Source organism: Drosophila elegans, unplaced genomic scaffold (genome assembly GCF_018152505.1).
Source record: "Drosophila elegans isolate 14027-0461.03 unplaced genomic scaffold, ASM1815250v1 contig_149, whole genome shotgun sequence".
In the NCBI taxonomy this organism is placed as follows: domain Eukaryota; kingdom Metazoa; phylum Arthropoda; class Insecta; order Diptera; family Drosophilidae; genus Drosophila; species Drosophila elegans.
Genome location: NW_024545513.1, coordinates 3,830,938 through 3,845,396, shown reverse-complemented (window position 1 = coordinate 3,845,396; position 14,459 = coordinate 3,830,938). Strand labels below are relative to the sequence as shown.

Here is a 14,459-nt window from a genome sequence, read left to right as displayed (position 1 = left end):
AGCTATATCACGATAAGAACTATCGATTAATTTACTTAGTAATTTAAAATTTTGTCTTACAAGGAATATTAAGTGTATAAAATCAGGAACATACAGATAGTTGTACAAATAAAATGTTATGAACTGCCGCTTTGTTGCCAACTACAGCTATCGATAGCTAGGCAATCGATGCCTTAAGAGTTATTGACAGCTATCGATGTTTTCTATTCGATCTCTTACTACCGATTGTTATCGTAGTTTTCCTAATATCACTTTTTTTTATCAGAAAGTAAGTGTGAATTATTTGTTGTTTAGCCGCTCTTCGTGTGTCGTTCCCATCTCTTCGTCAATCCTTGAAGTCCTTGATCCCCTCCAGTCAGTTGGCGCTGCTCGCGATGGTGTCCAAGAACCAATTCCAGCAGAACCGGCCCATGCAGCCGCAGCAGTACCCACAGCCGCAGCAGCAGCAGCCGCAGCAACAGCAGTACCAGCAGTACCAGCAACAGCAGATGCAGCAGCGCAACAATCAGAACAACAACATGAACAATAATATTAACAGCAACAATGCCCGAGCAGCTGCAGCTCCGTATAGGAAGCCCTTCCGTCCGGGCAACAACAATGGCTCCGGACCCGGCGGAAATGGTAATGGTAATGGCAATGGCAATGGGAATGGTGATGGAAATGGAAATGGGAACAACCAGATGATGTTCTCCTCCAGCCAAATGCCCAGCGATCCTCTGTACATCGACTTTAACAGTCCCACTCCGGGTAACCATCAGAATCAAGGCGATGGTCTCAAGAAGAAGCCTCTAAAGGGCATCAAGCAGCAGCAGCACACCAATGCCAGCCAGCAGCAGCTGGGTAGGATGAACAACAACCAGAACAACAAGCAGATGAACCAGCAGCTGCAGCAGCAGCCCTACAACAACCATATGAACGGAGGCGACTGGCAACGCTTTCCAGGCCATAACAATCCCAACCAGAATCGCGGCGGCGGTTTCAATGGGTTCCAGCGCGGACCGCCACCGAATCGTCCGCCTGGACGCCACATGATGGGTCCGCCCATGGGCCCCATGGGTCCCGGACCAGGACCCCGTGGCCCCGGCCCAATGGGCCCGTACCCGCAGATGCCTTTCCAGCCGCCGATGCATGGAATGCGTGGACCACATCCCATGGGCGGACCACCAATGGGTGGACCACCGCTGCCGCCACCGCCGCACTTTATGCGTCGCAATGGGCCTGGTCCCGGTCCGGGTCCCATGATGGGTGGACCACCGCCGCCACCCATGCACCACATGCACATGGGTCCAAGGATGCCACCGCGCGGCATGCCGCCGGGTCCAGGACCCTTCCTCGGCGGCGGACCGATGAACATGAACGGCGGGCGGATCACGAAGCCCAATCCCAAGCTCATCAAGCAGGCGCTCAAGGGCAAGAGCAGCATCAAGACGCTGAAGAACCTGATCAACCAGTACCCCATCGACAAGCCCTGGGTCACGGACGAGATACGCGACGAGCACGCCAAGAAGGTGGACATCGAGAACCGGCTGAAGGGTCACAAGGACGATGAGCTCTTTGCCCAGTACAAGGGGCAGCGGGACAAGTTCGTGGGCCTCTACGAGGCGGCACGGGAGGAGTATCTCAAGCAGGAGGCTGCCAGCGTCAAGGCCAAGGTGAGCATATGCAGTGGATCCCCCTAGAGTCAGTCCCCCACTTTTCCCGCCCCCCCGCAGAACAGGTGTCCCATTTGAAAGTCATCCCCCTTAGGGAAGCACATCGATGGAGGGTATCGATTTGCAGCCCTAACCGAATCCGTAAACCCCAATCCCTCGATTCCCCGATCTTTGTTGCGTTTGCCAGGTAGGAGAAGAAAGCCGCAACCTGCTGCACTGCCTCCGGTTATCCGGCCATTCCGGAGTCCCTGGACAGCAGGTTGCGACCCCTTTCGTTTTTCACCTTCGGTTCCCTTGGCACAAATCAAGCTAAATCCGCAAAAGAGAAAATCTATTTGACATAGATTTACTAGATAACTACTATTCTTAATAAAATATCATAATATTAATAACAATAATTACAATAATGTATAGGCAAATATCTTGCATACATGGTTGCCACTTTGTATAAACTAATATTAATTTTTGACTTTCCAAGTGGCAAGCGTAGTTGCATCATCAAATGCACTCTTAGTAACTTAATATCCTTAATTGATTTACAACTATTTCCATATTAAACGAGCCTCAGTATTCAAGAATGTTCACGCTTTCATTTACACTTTTAATACACATAAAAATGCGCCAAATAGAAAATACTTAGTTTTCAAAAATGTTACTTCATATTAATTTTAATTTTGACTGCAAATGATTGAAATTAAGTCTGTTCTATTTGGCCAATAAGATTTTTCGAATTTCCTAGGCCTTTATTGGTAATTGAAATAAGGGAGTTTTCGAAATGCAAGTGAATGCGAGAACAGATCTGAGAGCGCTCTATTTATATACTCAAAAAAATCGCTTTTGAAACACGTTGGCAATACTCGTATTTCTTTTGCAGGATGCCAAGTCAGACAAAGACAAAAACGAAAATTCAAATCAGAGCGCCGCCCCTAAGGCCGGAAGCGCTAAAGATGCAACAATTCCAAATCCCTAGGCAGCCAATGCAACCGAAACCGAATCAAATCGAATCGAACCGAATCAAGATCAGGTCGACTCACAGAACATAACAGAAACTAAAATTTAAACGTAAAACTAACTAATTCAAAACAAAAAGTCAAGAAAAAAACAGAAAAATCAGAAAAAACAGAAAAAACAGAGAAAAGCGAGCAAGAGCAAGAGTCTGACAATTGAAGACGTATTGAACGCAAGACCCCGACTCGATATCGGCTATACATAGAGCCTTCTTCTCTCGAGGAGGTGCTTTTGTCACACGTTGCTTTTGCGACTGAGAACTGAGCTTAATAACTATAATATTGAAACAGAAAAAAAACACAAAAAACAAAAAATAAAGAACAACAACCCCAGCGATGATTATGTGGGAGATTCTTTCTAATGACAAAGATAACGATAATGAATAATGCATAACGATTCACACATTTTTAACGATGATTGTTAATTGTGACCGTAACGTAAAGTAGAGTATTGAAATGTAACCGTAACGTAACAGTTTCCCTATTCGAAAAAAACAACCATCTCTTCAATTCTAAGATGCAGCAATATCAATTATTTGTACACATAATAATACACCCTTAGCTACATATATATGCATATATATTGATATAATATATATAGATAATTAATATTAATTATTCTCTACCCGGTTGCTTGAGATATGCAGCGTTATTGGATCAGAGAGACCGGATTCCAAGCAACCGGGTATAAATCACTCTGTAAGCCTTGGATTACACCACTTGATTGTATTTTTAAATTAATTCTTAAAAATTACAAATTAAGATCACTCTGTGAACGTGTTCTCGATGGTGTGCATCTACGGATTTGTTTTTGTGTTCTTTTTTCCTGACTCCTGACTCCCGACCCCTGACCTCTGACCCTTGACCCTTAATCCCTTTTCTCCCTACCGATAGTAGATTTATTATACTCTAGATCTTGTGGACCCTCTTCCACCTGACAAGTAACCTTAAAGTAGCGAATACTAGCGAAAAAGTAGCAAGTAATTGTGGGGCCTATTACGAAACTCGAGCATAGCACCAATTTAGAACCAGTTAACAACAAACCCTCGATCAACAATAATTTCCTGGCCTTAAGTGGCAACAAAAAAATGAAAAAATAAAAAAACAAGTAACCACCCTCAGGTTAAGTTTAACGTTTACATTAAACTCAATGAGCGCCTTTAAAACATCACCAATTTCCATGCAAAACAATCAGTTAACAGCAATAACTTAACTGACTTTGAAATCAGCAGAGTTACAAATAATTCTAGGGCACAATTAAGCAACAGTAGGCCACAAGGCAAAACCTAATTGGACTTAAAGTAGGATTCCTGTAATCAGTGGGGAAACAATTAACCCTCAGGTAGCTAAACAAATAAACAAACTGGTAAATAGGGAATATTAAGACTAAATATTTTAGCATTTGGCACTTTGACCTTGCTTGTCAGGTGCCTTTGGGCCTTACTACCTTACAAAAAACTCCCAAATCCCCCTCAAGAATGAAGAATACTGCAGAATAAAGAGAGATTTCCGACAAAAACAAAAAATAAAAGCTGAGTGAAAACTTTTACTGGGGCATCATTAGGTCTAGGCCTATGGGTATTTTTCCCAGCCACTTACCCGAAAAGTTGTTGGCCCAACTAGTCAGGTAATGGCCTGGTAATCACTGGTAATCAGTATCAGCAGTATAAAAGCCACTCCTTGCAAGGGACCAACAAGTAATCCGCATCATGGTGGCGAATCAGGAGGGATTGGACACGCATAGTGCTGTATCGTACCACTGGCGTGTTTGGGAGCTCACTGGCCTGATGCGTCCGCCGGGTATTGGCCATTTGGCCTACCGGGTGTACTCGGTGGTGCTCAATTCGGTGGTCACCGTGCTGTTCCCGCTGAGCCTCCTGGCCCGGCTCCTGTTCACCACGAACATGGCCGCAATGTGCGAGAATCTGAGCATAACCATTACGGATATTGTGGCCAATTTGAAGTTTGTGAATGTCTACCTGGTGCGCTCGCAGCTCCACGAGATTCGGGTACTCCTGAGGCGAATGGATGGGCGGACCAGGAGCGTGGGCCATCCCGCCGAGCTGTCCGCTTTGAGGCGCGAGGTGGACATTGCCCAGGGCACCTTCCGCACCTTTGCCCGGATCTTCGTCTTCGGCACCATCTTGAGTTGCGTCCGGGTGGTCATTCGTCCGGATCGCGAACTCATCTTTCCGGCCTGGTTCGGCCTGGACTGGCAGCACTCCACGCGGAACTATGTGCTCATCAACCTGTACCAGCTGTTCGGCCTGATCGTGCAGGCCGTCCAGAACTGCGCCAGTGACTCCTATCCGCCGGCGTACCTCTGCCTGCTCACGGGTCACATGCGTGCCCTGGAGCTGAGGGTGCGTCGCATTGGCTACAGGATGGAGGAGGATGGCAGTTCCGGGGGAGATCTGGACTACGATGCCTGGCGCGAGGAGGTGTACGAGGAGCTGGTCGAGTGCATCCGAGATCTGATGCGCGTCCATCGGCTGCGGGAGATCATCCAGCGCATCCTGTCCGTGGCCTGCATGGCCCAGTTCGTCTGCTCCGCCGCCGTCCAGTGCACCGTGGCCATGCACTTCCTCTACATGGCCGACGACCACGACCTCACCGCCATGATCATCTCGATCGTCTTCTTCACGTCCATCACCCTGGAGGTGTTCGTCATCTGCTTCTTCGGCGACCGGATGCGGACGCAGAGCGAGGCGTTGTGCGACGCCTTCTACGCCTGCAACTGGGTGGAGCAGCTGCCCAAATTCAAGCGGGCCCTGCTCTTCACGCTCGCCAGGACCCAGCGGCCATCGCTCATCTTCGCCGGCAACTACATCGCCCTCTCGCTGGAGACCTTCGAACAGGCAAGGGATTTCATCGTTCATCCTACAATATCATTAACATAACTACATTAACTTTCCAGATCATGCGGTTCACCTACTCCACCTTCACACTTTTGCTGAGGGCCAGGTAAGTTGCAATTGGAATGGATACAAGGTGTTGTCGATACTTTTGGGAACAGGAAAATAAATGTTTTGTCATGTGTTCGTTGAATGAATTAATAGTGAATTGTAGTAAAGAATGAGCTAGTTTTACCTATAATATCACTAACAAAAACACTTATTTTTTAAAAACAATATATTTTCTTTTGTTCCTTAAATAAATCTATACCAAATAGAGTCGAAAACTCAAGGATTCAAGATTGTTTTAAATATAAAGATCTAGCTTTACCTTTAATATCACTAACTGATCACAATTTAAATTAAAAAGAGGAATGTAGTTTAAAAAGTAAAACAAATAAAATGCAAATGTTAAATGTAGTCATGATGATTTATTTAGTTGGTTTAGTCCTTGCATGTTCAAAAATCAGGCGAACTGCAAATTGGCGGGTAAAAAACAGGGGGATTCCTCCAAAGAAATGTCGTTTGCTTCGTTTCAAAAGTGAAAAAACATGGAATAACATGCTCCGCATCAGTCACCGCTGGAGCTGGTTGCCTCCGCTGGAGCAGGATCTGCTGCTGGGGATTCCGACTCGGATGCAATGGCTGCTGGAACGGGTACATCGTCCTCCGTGACGTCCTTCTGCTTCTTCCACATCTTGGCGGCGGCCAGGAGCTTGAGATTGGGCCGCGCCATCTCGTCCTCGGGGAAGATGTAGTCGAAGACCTCTTCCCAGCCCTCCTCGACGCCCTCGTCCGAGACGATCTTCTGCCGCTTCTTGATGCGCCGCGGCATCTTGTCCATCACCTTTTCCAGCGCCTGCGCGTCGGCGGCGTCTCGTTCGAAGTCGCGCCACGCCTCCAGCAGCAGGACCCGCGACTCCTTGTCGCCCAGCTGGCGCAGCATCTCGTTGGCCCGCTCGTACACCCGCCTGGCCAGCCGCACATTCAGTTCCGCATCCTGACCGCTGTCGCCGTGGCTGAGGCCCATCTCGAACTTGGCAAACGACATCCACACCTTCACGTGCTGCGTCCGCTCGAGCAGTCGCTCGTACAGCTGCCGGGCCAGCTCCGTCTCGCCCAGGGCCACCTCGAAGTCGATGTACGCCTTCCACAGCAACTCCGGCATGTCCAGGCGCGACTGCTGCACGGCCAGCTCGAAAATGGCCCGCGCCCGCTCCGTGTCGCCCAGGAGGTTCTCCAGCTCGGCGAACTTCATCCAAGTGACGCAGTTCTCGGGCCCGAACTCCAGGAACTTCTCGTACAGCAGCCGGCAGCGCTCGAACTCGCGCAGCTGGATCTCCAGGTCGATGTAGCCCCGGAAGAGCTTGTCGCGCGGACACATGCCGATGGCCAGGCCGAGGGCCTTGCGTGCCCGCTGCAACTCCTTGCAGCGGATCTCGAACTGGGCGTACAGCAGCCACAGCTTGCTGAAGGTGAACTGCTTGTGCGGTATCAGCTCCAGGCAGGTCTTGTATATCTGTCGCGTGCGCTCCGCATCCTCCGCCTCGAGCTCCTCGTACAGGGCGTAATTGATCCACAGGTAGATGTAGCGCCGCCAGAAGTTCTTCTCGTTGGCGGGCGGCACGTTCGCGATGGCCCGCTCGTATGTCTCCCGGATCTGATCCCGCTCGCCCTCGGCCTCGATCAGGCGCAGATAGTCGAACCAGGCATCGTAGTTGGTGGGATTGGCGGCCACCTCCTGCTCGTACTGGTACTTGCGCTTGGACACGATCACATCCTCGATGCCGGCCCTGTCGCCGTACTTCTTCTCGTGTATTGTGTAGGCCTTGAACAGCTCCTGGGTCCGCTCCTTGCCGAGGTGATCCAGGGCATACTTGTAGATAATGCGCGCTCGGTCGTGCTCCTTCTGTCCCTCCTCGAAGCGCGCGAAGGCGATGAACAGCCGCTCCTCGATGTACTCGTCCCCAAAGAACTCCACCGCCCGCTCGAAGACGCGCCGCGCGCCATGGATGAACCCATGCGACTCCTCGAAGCGGGCAAACTTGATCCAGTTCTTCACATCCGGATGCACGTAGACAAAGCGCTCGTAGACCTCGCGGGCCCGGTCGATCTCCTTGTAGCGCAGCTCGAAGTTGACATAGGTCTGCCAGGCCTGTTCCTCCGGCTGCCACTCCATCCAGCGTTCGAACACCTGCCGTGCCCCGGCCACGTTCTCCAGCATCTCCTCCATGTAGGTGTACTTGTACCAGAACTGATTCACACGCGGCATAATGGTCACCGCCCGGTCCCACAGATTGCGGGCATGGTTCACCTGCTTGTTCTTCATCTCCATTTCGGCGTACTTCAGCCAGAGGGTCACATTCCGGTGCTCGTTGTCCAGTGCCCGCTCCCAAATGGAGCGTGCCCGCTGGATCTCCTGCTGCTGCTCCTCCCACTGGGCGTACTTGATCCAATGGCTGACCACCATGCGGTTCTTGCGGAGATTGTCCTCGAAGGTCTTGCGTTTCCGCTGCTGGTAGTCGGCCAGCTCGGCGGGATCGGAGATCTTCTGCTTGGGCGGCGGCGGCAGGATCTCCAGATCCCGCTCCTTGGCCTCACGGAGCAGCTGCTCCGCCGTAATCTGCACCTCTGCCGGCGCCTTGTTCTTCACCTGGTGAAATTTGTGGGTTAGTTGCCTGCTTCCAGATGATCTGATCTGCATCCATGCCGTACTCACCTTGGCCACCTTGGGCATCTTCTGTGGCCGCTCCATGGCTGAAATCTTATGTGGGTTGCCTCCTTACTCAACAAACTTAACTTAAATTAGATTTAGTTTATAAATAATGCCACCAATGTGTTGCGATAACACACAATGTACGTCTTTCGATAGTTTGTTATCGATAAACGATGAGAGGGCTGCAACAGCCGTGGCATTTCTCTTCTATTAAGTGTGAAAAGAATATTTTCATAAAAAGTAGCTAAGAAAGTTGGCTTTATAAAAAATTAAAATTAACCAAATAAAATAGGAACAAACCGTATACTCCAACTATTAAACATGACTTAACTAAACTAGTCACAATACTTGTGCATTTATTAAAGCCAAAAAGATAATTTTAAAAACTGTTAGCGCTCTGAAAATACTATTTGCGCTGTTTTTGGCCCAAAGTAAAAAAATTAATATCAGTAAATATTTATTTGTATTTTCCTTGACAAAAATCAATGGTTAATTCAACACAATTACAATATGAGCTTTATTTAAGATACGAAATGCCGCAGGAACCATTTAAATACACAGGCACATATATAAAGTCTATAAATATGAAAAAAAAACAATACCAATTAACGAGTAAGAACAATTATGCCCTCTCCAATTATTTGAAAAATCTCCATGAGTTTCCGTTACGCTTCTCGGTTTTCTCCACCACCCAGTGATTGGGATTCATCAGATAGTCACTACAAAAGAAGGCAATGGGGCGTTACTAAATGGTCCTGACTTGCAGATCACAAACCCACCGATGCTCAACCAAGGTCTTTTGAGTCTGTGTCCGCAGGGTTTCCAGGGATCCGGCCCCTCCGCCATATTCCTCCGGCAGCATCGCCCGGGGCACAAATTCGTACAAGGACTCCATGCTGACCGTGTGGAAGCGGATCTGAATAGGAGCAAATAATGATGAAAGTTATAACATTTTATGATTGAGCCCGTTATAGGAATCATTACTTTAAAATCTACCAGTTTGAAAATATCCCTTTTTTTTAAATACAATAATATATACAATTGTACCCGTAACCTACCAGTTTGAAGATAATGGATGCCTCTAGCAACTAATATTAAATTTATTTTAAAAAAGGCTACTATTTATATTCATATACATATATACCCATACTTTTGTGTAACCTACCAGTTTGAAGACCTCTTCGCTGATAAACGGCTTCACCACACTGACGATCCGATCCAAGTAAGTGGGACAGTTGACCATGTGGATGGCGCGCAGGCGCACGGGAAAGGCCAACTGGAGGAACTTGATGTAGGCGCGCAGAGTGCTGATCGTCAGCCGGGAAATGTGCCGCATGGTGGTGCCCTTCATATCGAAGATCTGCACCTCGCCTTCGGATAAAATTTCCGGGTTTCCGGGATCGTCGGGCGTAACAAAGCGACAATCGCTGACCATGAAAAAGGCGCGCGTGTCCTCCGTGTGGTGCATCTGCGGACGAGATTGGTCAGAGAACTGGAATTCTCGATTGGAAATATTATATACTGCTCACCTTGGTGGCCTCAAAGTCCCGGAAACAGTAGAGCGATACCTTATATTTCTCCGGTGTTAGACCCGGCAGCGGTAGGATGTCACTGAAAAATGATTGTGGTATAAAAAAAAATTTTTTTTTTATAAATAGGTGTACCACTACAAATGGATGCAATAGATGGACCCAAAAAGGAAATAATGGAATCTCCTGTAAGCTAAGAAATTATGAGCCCACTCACGCGTAGTCGAAGGTGCGCCGGCTGTCCGCATCCAAAGGATCCCTCTGGATGAAAAGATGCGGATGCCGGTTGCGCAGGGCGTAGTTCACCTCGATGAGCTTCTGGGTCTCCTCCACGTTCCCAAACATGCACTGGTAGAAGCGCCGGAGCAGCAGCGGCTCTGCAAATAGATATTATATGTATATAGTATTCTGTTCAACTTGTCAAACATATATTTGAAATAAAAAGTTAAGGAAAGTTTTAATAGTTTGAAAAATGGTCTTTAAATTTTATAACTCATACGACCTGTTGCATTATATCAATCAACTTATTTTAAGGCTGATGGTAAGAACTCAGCTTAGCAAACAAGCAACTGTACTCTCTATATTTTGACTCCGTTGTTAATTATAACTGGCATACGTGTCGGATGATTAATTTTTATAATGATTTTCCAATGCTTCATTTGACTAAGGACTTTTTTGTTGTGGACCACCCTAATGCACACACACATTGTAACAATCATTTTACAAAGGTTCTTTAGTTAGGTGGTTTGCTTTAGGCACGTTTGACTGTACATTATTTGTTTGTATACAATATACTGCAGTGACGTAAGGCGGCGAGTGGAGCGGCCTACTAACGACCTCATTAGTGGGCGGTGGGTGGATTTTAATGGGCAATGGATTTTTGGTGTGTAGTGTGTGGTGCGGATGTTAGTTTCTTACTTACCAATTTCCTTGGGCAGCTTCTCATTTTGCCGGAACCACTCGAGCAGCTCCTTGAGATCCCGTTCCCGTTCCCTGTCCCTATCACGTTGCAGCTGTTCCGTCGTACCGCTGTCCTCCGTCTCCTTCCCACCCACGCCGCTCATTGGTGCGCCTGGCTATCGATTGCTCCGCTTTCACTCCCACCTGGTCCACTTCCACCTATCGCCTATCGCACGCAGCTATCGCTTTCAAATCGCTTTCGAATCACTTTCAAAAAATCACTTTCGAATCGAACCGTTTGGCTTGAAGCCTGACAAACGACTGACTTGCGAGCCCGCATCGATTTAGTTTTTGAATATTCAATGCCAATGCGTCTGCGATTAAAAACACGTAGTTTCATAATTGCTTTTGTGCCGTCGTTTGGCCGACGCTTAATAGTGCCTAAATATGTGCCGGCCCAGCTTCTGGATCTGCCTAATCACCTGGTCGTGTGCCGCATCCGAAATTCCATAACCATATCCACTGATGACACAATTTTTTGGTTTCATTTGAAATTAATCTGCGAGACTCCTTTTCACTGGAAAGTTTATTTAATTTGAACAATTTATATGTTAAAAAGATATATCCATTTTTTCCAGAGTAATCATTTTGCTTGCAAGCCTCGAACCACTTTAAAAGCGAAACATTATTGGCAAATTTAAAGAAACAAATTGCCAAGCATATGTACGTACACGAATTCCAGCTACTTTTGGCTGTAATAAATCCTCATAAAATACAAATATATTCTTTTATTGGCAAGTAAATTATATATATTGGTCATATTTCTGCTAATAAATCGACAGTAGCCCCTTATTTGATAATTGGAAAAAATGAACTTAACATAGATAAATGGTAAGAGTGTAATAGAATATGAAAATAATTAGAAATTCTTGTTGAAGGGCAGCTTCGATACTTTTGAAACCCCAAACCTGTAGTAATTTCGGGCACTTTCCCGACGACTAATCGATAGCCTCGCTTTGGCAAGGCGCGCTCGTTGATCACATTTGAATACATCATATCACATTCGCAGGATATGTGTGTGGAAGTTATCAGAATATTGGACTATCAGAACCAGGACCAGCGGCTTTTGCTCTGGGAGGTCACTTTCCAGTAACGCTCATCGCTCAGGTAGGCACTAAAATAGAATTTGAGTAACGATCCAGTATTAATTGCTACTTTCCGAACTTACCTCTTATCCTTGATGGACTGAACACCACGGGCCTTGAGTTCCGCTATAGAGCCCGCCTTTCCGCCGTACTCCTCCGGCAACATATCCCTGGGCACTTCCTTATAGAGGCTCTCCAAGCCCTCCGTGTGATACTTGATCTGTAATGGAAATTCATGTGGAAGTGTGAAAAAGTAGAAATTATTTCGGAACTACACTGATAAAAAAAATGGAATAGTAAAAATAAATATCTGGCTATTGAATTTAAATTTAATAGTCATAATGTTGGTACAACGCATATTATGTTACATGACTTAATATTAGAACATTTGAATTAATGTGCAAAATATTGGATTTAAAATTGGTAATGTTTACATTTTGTAGGGTTTAAATTATATTCCAAACATAGCAAAATTATGTATATAAAAAAGTGTAATATTACATATATTACCATATTGCGAACTTCCTCCCTCAAAAAGGGGGACATCATGGAGATGAGCCTGTCCAAATAGGAGGGACAATTAATGACATGCATGGCCTGCAGACGGGAAGGATACGCCTCCTGCAGGAACTTCATGTAAATACGCAGCACGAAAATGGACACATAGGCCAGGTGACGAAGAGTATAGCCCTCAATGTCCACGATCTGAACATCCCCTTTCGCAATATTCGCTTCGTCCAATTCGTAGGCCTCTTCGGTTCCGGTTCCGGTACCACGATCCACATCCGGCATTGTAAATCGCGCATCACTCATCATGAAGAAAATTTTGGTCTCTTCCACGGAATTACGCTATACAACAATAAAATTTATAGATCATTAGATTACTTAAACAGAATAAATTTAAACTTATAAGGCTGCCAATACACACCGTTTGTGGATCCAGATCGGCCATACGGAAGAAGAGCAGCTTGTTTCCCTGGGGCGTAATGCCGGGCAATATCAGAAGATCTCTGAAAACAGGATATATAATTAGTTATTAATTATTAATTTCAGTCCGAGCCTAAATGTTTATATATTCTTGATCAGCATTACAAGGAGAGTCGATATAGTCTCTTAACTTTATACGCTACCGAAAAAACAAATGAAAAAGAAATTATAAATTTGTTGTTTTTAAATTTATACAAATTTGTTCTAAGAGATATAGTAATGGTTTACTATTTAATTTTTAATTGTATTAAAATCGGACAACAACATCATATAGCTTTTATAGGAATCAACTTAGCTTCATTGTTCTTAAACATACAATACACGCATGAGTACCGAAATATTGCTGTTTATTAAAATGCTTAATGTAAACATTTTGTAATGGAGGCAAGGGTATATAGACTTTGCTTCCTTTCTGGTCTATGTTTTACTTACGATACCCTCAAGCCCTTGGCTGTCATCTTGTCCTCCATATTGCGATCCATGAACAGATGTGGATGCTTATTCCGCATACTATAGTTAAGCTCCACCAGAGATTTGGTTCGCTTGACATCGAACGCCATACACTTGAGGAATCGTAACATCACTATGGGTTCTGCGAGGAATATGTTACATGAAAATGAGTTAACGTTAACGTTAGATAATCCATGGAGATAATTGAGGGATTTAGCACTCCCCATGAACAATAGTACCATAAAAACAGGGAGATAGCCATGCACTTGACCTTCGACACTGCCCACTTACAAGGTTAATGGATCGTTGGCCATATCAGGTTATTGCGCGGCCATTAATTCTGTCTCGCACTCGACTGGCTATCAATCGAAGCGAAACCCATTTGGGTTCGATTCTCCTGGCTTACGGCTAACTTACCGATCTTCTCGGGCAGATTGGGATTGCCCTCGAACCAGGCGATCAGCTCCGCCAGCTTGGCGCTCCATTCGGCTGATGATGATGATGAGGAGGCGGACTCTTTATCCCCTTTATCTACATTATTATCATTAACTTTATCTTTGTCCATCGGGGCAAACAAGGCGGGAACGCGTCTCTCTGGGGCCGCAAGTACCCACTAACTAAGCAAGTAACTCAACTAACGAGCCCAATTGATAAAGCTAACAAGACCGCACACACAGACCCATATACCACACTCGTAATATAGAAATGTATACCCATTGTTCCCAAGCGATCTATAGCTTTTCACGCTCCAAACGGTGAGAGAAAAAGCTCCGATGCAAAGCTCGTCCGCAGACCGCATAATTGAATCCAAATCCAGTTGTTTGTAATTAAGCAAAGACCCAGAGCGGTCTTTAATTGCTTCATTGAAACCATAAGAACAGAACCATTAGAACCCAAGACGAACCAGCAATACACTTGTTTTTTGGAATCTTTATTGGATCTGGAGATGGACACCTACAATATACAATACACATCCAATACACGTAGAACTCGATCTTATCGTCTGCCCGGCTTAACTCGTTTGCGATTGGCTTTGTATTCAATATTCAATTCAATATTCAGATGGAACCGTGCCGCTAAGAAAAAAATATATACATATATAGTATGTCTTTGTGTATACAGTATATATAGTATATGGCTAGCAACATACTCGCCCGTAATACTTATAGCCCCCGATGT

At 45.8% G+C, this 14,459-nt stretch overlaps 5 protein-coding genes across 5 annotated transcripts; 2 read left to right on the top strand and 3 right to left on the bottom strand.

Annotated features, from left to right (window-relative positions):
* Positions 1-225: 225 nt before the first annotated feature.
* On the top strand, positions 226-4,190 carry LOC108136285 (DNA-binding protein K10). The gene is made up of 2 exons (XM_017257370.2): positions 226-1,652; positions 2,527-4,190. The coding sequence occupies exons 1-2, from the start codon at positions 375-377 to the stop codon at positions 2,620-2,622; spliced, it is 1,374 nt and encodes a 457-aa protein (XP_017112859.2). The 5' UTR covers positions 226-374; the 3' UTR covers positions 2,623-4,190.
* Positions 4,191-4,274: 84 nt separating this feature from the next.
* LOC108136286 (odorant receptor 2a) lies at positions 4,275-5,972 on the top strand. Its single transcript, XM_041708529.1, has 2 exons — positions 4,275-5,517; positions 5,577-5,972. Exons 1-2 carry the CDS (start codon positions 4,369-4,371, stop codon positions 5,625-5,627), a joined length of 1,200 nt encoding a protein of 399 aa, XP_041564463.1. The 5' UTR covers positions 4,275-4,368; the 3' UTR covers positions 5,628-5,972.
* LOC108136284 (protein crooked neck) lies at positions 5,965-8,408 on the bottom strand. Its single transcript, XM_017257369.1, has 2 exons — positions 8,273-8,408; positions 5,965-8,206 (listed from the first exon to the last, which is right to left on the bottom strand). Exons 1-2 carry the CDS (start codon positions 8,306-8,308, stop codon positions 6,125-6,127), a joined length of 2,118 nt encoding a protein of 705 aa, XP_017112858.1. The 5' UTR covers positions 8,309-8,408; the 3' UTR covers positions 5,965-6,124.
* Positions 8,409-8,772: 364 nt separating this feature from the next.
* On the bottom strand, positions 8,773-11,062 carry LOC108136174 (alpha-tocopherol transfer protein-like). The gene is made up of 6 exons (XM_017257172.2): positions 10,721-11,062; positions 10,016-10,175; positions 9,799-9,880; positions 9,435-9,737; positions 9,049-9,185; positions 8,773-8,988 (listed from the first exon to the last, which is right to left on the bottom strand). The coding sequence occupies exons 1-6, from the start codon at positions 10,860-10,862 to the stop codon at positions 8,907-8,909; spliced, it is 906 nt and encodes a 301-aa protein (XP_017112661.1). The 5' UTR covers positions 10,863-11,062; the 3' UTR covers positions 8,773-8,906.
* A 409-nt stretch (positions 11,063-11,471) lies between these two features.
* LOC108136169 (alpha-tocopherol transfer protein-like) lies at positions 11,472-13,910 on the bottom strand. The gene is made up of 6 exons (XM_017257167.2): positions 13,698-13,910; positions 13,263-13,422; positions 12,772-12,853; positions 12,354-12,692; positions 11,927-12,063; positions 11,472-11,872 (listed from the first exon to the last, which is right to left on the bottom strand). The coding sequence occupies exons 1-6, from the start codon at positions 13,843-13,845 to the stop codon at positions 11,803-11,805; spliced, it is 936 nt and encodes a 311-aa protein (XP_017112656.1). The 5' UTR covers positions 13,846-13,910; the 3' UTR covers positions 11,472-11,802.
* Positions 13,911-14,459: the final 549 nt, after the last annotated feature.